Below are 5,683 nucleotides of genomic sequence, written 5' to 3'. Positions count from 1 at the left end.
GCTCAAAGATCAGAAATGATGACTTATTCTGTACACAGATCACAAAAAGCGGCTAGGAAATGAACTGTGTCAGACTAGATCTGAATGGGCGGTTAGGTCTTTTGAAACCCAGATGTAACGACCCTAATTTTTCATAAGTCATTATTTATTATTATTACTTTATTTTATTTTCAGCTTTATTAATTACGTGGCTACATGAGAATTTAATGTATTATTTAATTAATTTAATGTGTTATTTAATTTAATATTTAATTGTCCAAATTTTGGGGCGTGACAGTTTGGTATCAGAGCTTTAGGTTACCCTAGACTTGTGAGAGTTTAGGTGATCCTCGGATGTGGAAACTTGGGTTAGCTGGTTTAGTTTAATGGTTAAATTTATTCTAGGTATTTATGAACGAATTCTTTTTGTGTGCTTAACTTAAAGGTGATGGTTGGAAGGTATCTTTAATCTTTTTCAAGAACCCATTAGAGTACTTTTTGATACTGGTGCCTCTCATTCTTTCATATCTAGGCAATTTATAGAAAGAGAACATCTTGTAACTACCTTCTTATCTAGACCTATTTGCGTTGAGACTCCTTTAGAAGGGGCAATTACTCTTTATGAGATGTGTAAAGATTTTGAGATTGATTTTACGAGCAGAGTCTTGTATGTGGACCTCATTGTGTTAGGGTTTGAGGGGTTTGTAATTATTTTGGATATGGATTGGCTGCAAAAACACTTCGTGACTCTAGATTGTGCTGGAAGGACCATAAATATAGATATTCTCGGTATGCCACGACTTACCCACACTTCTAGCGATGGAGAAAAGTCAGTGATGACGAGTTATTTATGCTCGGTAGAAATCCCTAAGCAGAATATTAGTGAGGTAGATGTGGTGTGTGAGTTTGAGAATGTATTTCAGGAGATACCTGGACCTCCACCTCGACGAGTAGTAGAATTTCGTATTGACCTAGTGCTGGGAACTGCACCAATTTCTAAGGTGGCATACAAAATGGCGCCTAAAGAGCTTGTAGAGATGAAGAAGCAGCTAGAAGAGATTCTTTAGAAAGGGTTCATACATTTAAGTAACTCCCCGTGGGGAGCACTAGCGATTTTTGTCTCCAAGAAAGATGGCACTCTCTGCATGTGCATAGATTACAGAGAGCTAAACAAGGTGACTATCAAGAACAAGTATTCGTTATCTAGAATTGATGACTTGTTTGATCAGTTGAAGGGGGCAGCTGTGTTCTCTCAGTTTGATCTCAGAACGGGTTACCATTAGATGTGTGTGTCAGAGGAAAGTATCCCGTTTACTGCTTTTCGGACTCGGTATGGATTGTACGAATTTCCTGTAATGCCTTTTCGTTTGACCAATGCTCTTGCCTATTTCATGGACTTGATGAACATAATTTTTCAACTGTATCTAGATAAATTTGTGATTATCTTCATAGATGATATCCTAGTGTATTCTAAGAATGAGGAAGAACACAGAGAACATTTGAAAGTCGTGTTGCAGACTTTGAGGGAGTAGCAGTTATACACTAAGTTCAGTAAGTGTCACTTTTGGGAGAAAGAAGTTCGATTTTTGGGACATGCTGTATCCAATCAGGGGATAGGGGTAGATCTTGAGAAAGTTATTGCGGTCAAAGAATGGAAGCAGCGAGTTTATTAGGACTAGCTGGTTATTACAGAAGATTTATAGAGAGGTTTTCCACTATTGCATCACCCATGACCAAGTTGACCCGCAAGAATGTGAAGTTCATAAGGACAGATGATTGTGAAAGAGTTTTCCAGGAGTTAAAGCAGCGGTTGACTATAGCACCAGTATTAACTATACCAGTACAAGGGGAAAATTTAGTTGTGTTTACTGATGCAAGTGGAACTGGGTTGGGATGTGTGTTGATGCAGCATTAGAAGATTGTATCTTATGCTTCTCGATAGTTAAAACCTCATGAGAGATGATACCCTACTCATGACTTAGAGTTGGCAGCAATTATTTTTGCATTGAAAGTGTGGTGACACTACTTGTTTGGGAAGTGTTTTGAGTTACACACAAATCACAAGAGTCTTAAATATCTTTTTTCTCAAAAAGAGTTGAACATGAGGCAACAAAGGTGGGTTGAATTCATTAGTAGTTATGATTTCGAGATCCTTTACCACCCAAGGAAAGAAAATGTGGTCGCAGATGCACTTAGTTGACAACATGGGATTATGGTTTTTTCTTTTATGATTCAGGAATGGAAGTCTTTGGAGTTCATGTTGATGCATGATGTTCAACCAATAAAGGGTGTCGGGAGGGCATACATTGATAGTTTGACCGTGTAGTCGACATTACTAGGTAAAGTTCATCAGATGTAGTATTTAGATGGGTTTCTCATCAGCAGGCTCGATGACCTTGTAGTGAATTTGATCGATGATTGTCCTACTGATTAGTCTGTGGACTCAGATGGGGGATTGCGATTTAGGGACAGGTTGTGTGTACCTAACCTTGTTGAATTGAGGAAAGAGATCATGGATGATGTCTATAGGTCTTGATATACCATTCACCTTGGTGGGACTAAGATGTATCATGACCTGAAGAGGACGTTTTGGTGGGAAGGTATGAAGAAGGACATAGGAGAGTATGTTTCTCGATGTTATGTGTGTCAACAGGTTAAGACAGAACACCAACGACCGTTTGGACTTTTGCAACCTCTCAAGATCCCTACTTGGAAATGGGAGTACATCTCTATGGACTTCGTGGATGGATTGCCGCGCTCTAAGCGAGGCAATGAATCTATTTGGGTGATAGTGAATCGACTCACCAAGTCTGCTTATTTTATTCCTATCAGTGCTCACCGAACTATGGATAAACTAGCTAGGCTATATATTCAGGAGGTGGTGCGACTTCAAGGCGTGCCAGTTTCTATAGTTTCAAATCATGATCCGTTATTTGTGGCAGAGTTTTGGGAGAGTTTTCAGCATGCTTTGGGTGCTAGGTTAGACTTGAGCATGGCTTATCATCCTTAGACAGATGGGCAAACTGAGCTGGTAAATCAGATCTTGGAGAATATGTTGAGAGTTTGTGTCCTTGATCTTGATGGTAGTTGGGAAGAACACTTGCCATTGGTGGAGTTTTTGCTTATAATAATAGCTATCACTACAGCATCGGGATAGCACCTTTTGAGGCTTTGTATGGGAGGCCATGTCGATCACCTGCTTGTTGGATGGAGGTAGGAGATGCGCCGTTGTTAGGGCTAGAGTTAGTGAGAGAAACCACGAAGAAGGTGAACATTATTCGGGAACGTATTAAGATTGTACAGAGTCGTTAGAAGAGTTACGTTGATAGAAAACGTAAGGGGGTTGAGTTAAATGTTGGAGATTTTGTGTTTTTGAAGGTCTCACCGATGAAGGGTATCATGCGGTTCGAAAAGAAGAGAAAGTTGGCACTTAGATTTATGGGACCATACGAGATCACGGAGAGGATTGGTAATGTGGCTATGATTCACAACTTGTTCCATGTATCTTTATTGCGGAAGTGTGTGCAAGACCCTTTCCAAGTAGTATCACTAGAAGTGTTGGAGATTAGTGACGATCTAATGTATGTGGTGCGACCGGTTACTATTCTAGACCGGGATGTAAAGCAGTTGCGGCATAAGAAAGTGAACTTGGTGAAAGTGCAATGGAGCGAGGATGATAATGATATCACTTGGGAATTGGAAGAGAAAGTTCGGTATATGCACCTGGAGTTTTTTGTTTAGTACCCTTTTTTATCGAATCTCGGGACGAGATTCTGTTGAGGTGTGTTTATTGTACCGACCTTGATTTTTCGTAAGTCATTATTTATTATTATTACTTTATTTTATTTTTGACTTTATTAATTACGTGGCTACATGAGAATTAATGTGTTATTTAATTAATTTAATGTGTTATTTAATTGTCCAAATTTTGGGGCGCGACACCAGATTTATGGGTGTCGACCCCTGCAGATTGGGTGTCGACCCTTTGCTTCTCTTTTCTTCTTTGTGTGATTTCCAAGTGTTCCTAGTGTCGACCTTTTCGAAACTGGGTGTTGACCCTTTGTTTCCTGGAAGTCCGAACTTTGTATTTTGAATTTTAGTGTCGACCCTTGTCATTCTTGGTGTCGACCCTTACTGCTGGATTGTGTTTTGAAATTTAATGTCGACCCTTGCCATTCTTGGTATCGACCCTTGCTGCTGCAACACTTAGGCATTGTGTATTTCATTTTGGTGTTGACCCTTGCTGTCTTGGTGTCGACCCTTGGACCTGTTTAAGGCACAAATAGTATTTTGCATAGAAATGCTAATTCCATGTTTTTGAGGTACCAATATTCATGAGAAATTGACAATTTTGAAGCGTTCCTCTATTAGAAACAATGAAGAGCAATAATATAATACTATTTTGAAAATTTTGAATAAATAAATTGTTTCAAAATATTTGTCGATAATCAAAATCAATAAGAATTTAAATTCAAATAACCTTAGGGCTAACAAAAATGTATGCACATCACAGTTGGAAAATCCAAACATATGGTGATAAAGACAATTTTTGACATTTTTACCTTTTATGTATACTTTGTGCTATTTTTTTTTTAAATTCTATAACTTTAACTATATAAATCCATTTTTAATAAACATGATATTTTTAAATTCATCTTTTCAAAGTCTTTAAAATAATATCAATATTAGATATAAAATTCTAAAATAAAAATTGAATAGATAGATTTTTTGGTCTTTGTATTTCATGATTTATGAGAGAAAATTAAAGTTTAAATCCAAAACAGTCATTTTTTGCAAAGATTTAACAAACCAAAATAACCTTTAGCAGTTTCCAGGGCATAGATCTCAAAAAAAAAAAAAAAAAAATCCCTACTAAAGAAGGTATTTAGTATAACTTTGGGTTGCAATGATCATAGACGAAGAAAAATGAAGAGATAAAGAAGGGGAAAGGGGAACAGAGACAACATATGTATCGCTCCACACCACTCAAGACCGGATACTTGTCAATTTATCTTCTCAAAGGACATACAAAAGTGATAGGATCCACTATTTTAACCAATCAAATTTAATTTGGAGCATCACATGAACTTGTCCTTAGGACAAAATATAATTTCTCCCCTACTAGTGGGACTGAAACCCTACAAGGGACTGAAACTAAATTTTTGATAATTGATTAGTTTAAATGTAGAGGTCCTTTGTGGTGATTTTTATTTTTCTCCTATTATAGGGATTGATTGGATGGGTTGTCGGATTTGGGCTTGGTGGGTTTGTTGTTGGGCTTGCTAAGTTTCAATTATTGATTGTTAGACTTTTTAATTATTGTGGGCTTAGTTGTTAGACTTTCTAATTATTGTAGATTAGAGGCTTATTCGATTATGTAAATATTTATTATGATTGTAATCACTCTCTTATTTATCTATTGACAAAAAAAAGAAAAGAAAAAAGAAAGGTTTAAATGTATGATTTTAAAATTTAAGAGTAAGAAAATATTTAGTAATAATTAAGGGGATAGAATGTAATATTAACCCTATTTTATAACAAATAATTGACATAGATTCAAGTAGAATACTTGTTGGTCTCAATTCCTTTATCAAATAGGTTTCAACATATGCAATTTGAGGAAACTCTTAAGTATGTCAAGATCAAAGCCAATTCGTTGAATAGCTCGATTAGTTGACATCACAAAAATAACTTAGCACCAAGC

At 36.7% G+C, this 5,683-nt stretch overlaps 2 protein-coding genes across 2 annotated transcripts; both read left to right on the top strand.

Moving 5' to 3' along the window:
- Positions 1-427: 427 nt before the first annotated feature.
- Positions 428-1,046, top strand: LOC114268864 (uncharacterized). Its single transcript, XM_082872052.1, has 2 exons — positions 428-438; positions 512-1,046. Exons 1-2 carry the CDS (start codon positions 428-430, stop codon positions 1,044-1,046), a joined length of 546 nt encoding a protein of 181 aa, XP_082728178.1.
- A 2,332-nt stretch (positions 1,047-3,378) lies between these two features.
- On the top strand, positions 3,379-3,720 carry LOC145791657 (uncharacterized). The gene has a single exon (XM_082872051.1). It carries the CDS (start codon positions 3,379-3,381, stop codon positions 3,718-3,720), a length of 342 nt encoding a protein of 113 aa, XP_082728177.1.
- The last annotated feature ends 1,963 nt before the right edge of the window (positions 3,721-5,683 follow it).

Source organism: Camellia sinensis, chromosome 5 (genome assembly GCF_055761805.1).
Source record: "Camellia sinensis isolate YWXY chromosome 5, ASM5576180v1, whole genome shotgun sequence".
Taxonomy (NCBI): Eukaryota; Viridiplantae; Streptophyta; class Magnoliopsida; order Ericales; family Theaceae; genus Camellia; species Camellia sinensis.
Note: the sequence above shows the minus strand (reverse complement) of the source record. Positions and strands in the feature narration are given on the sequence as shown.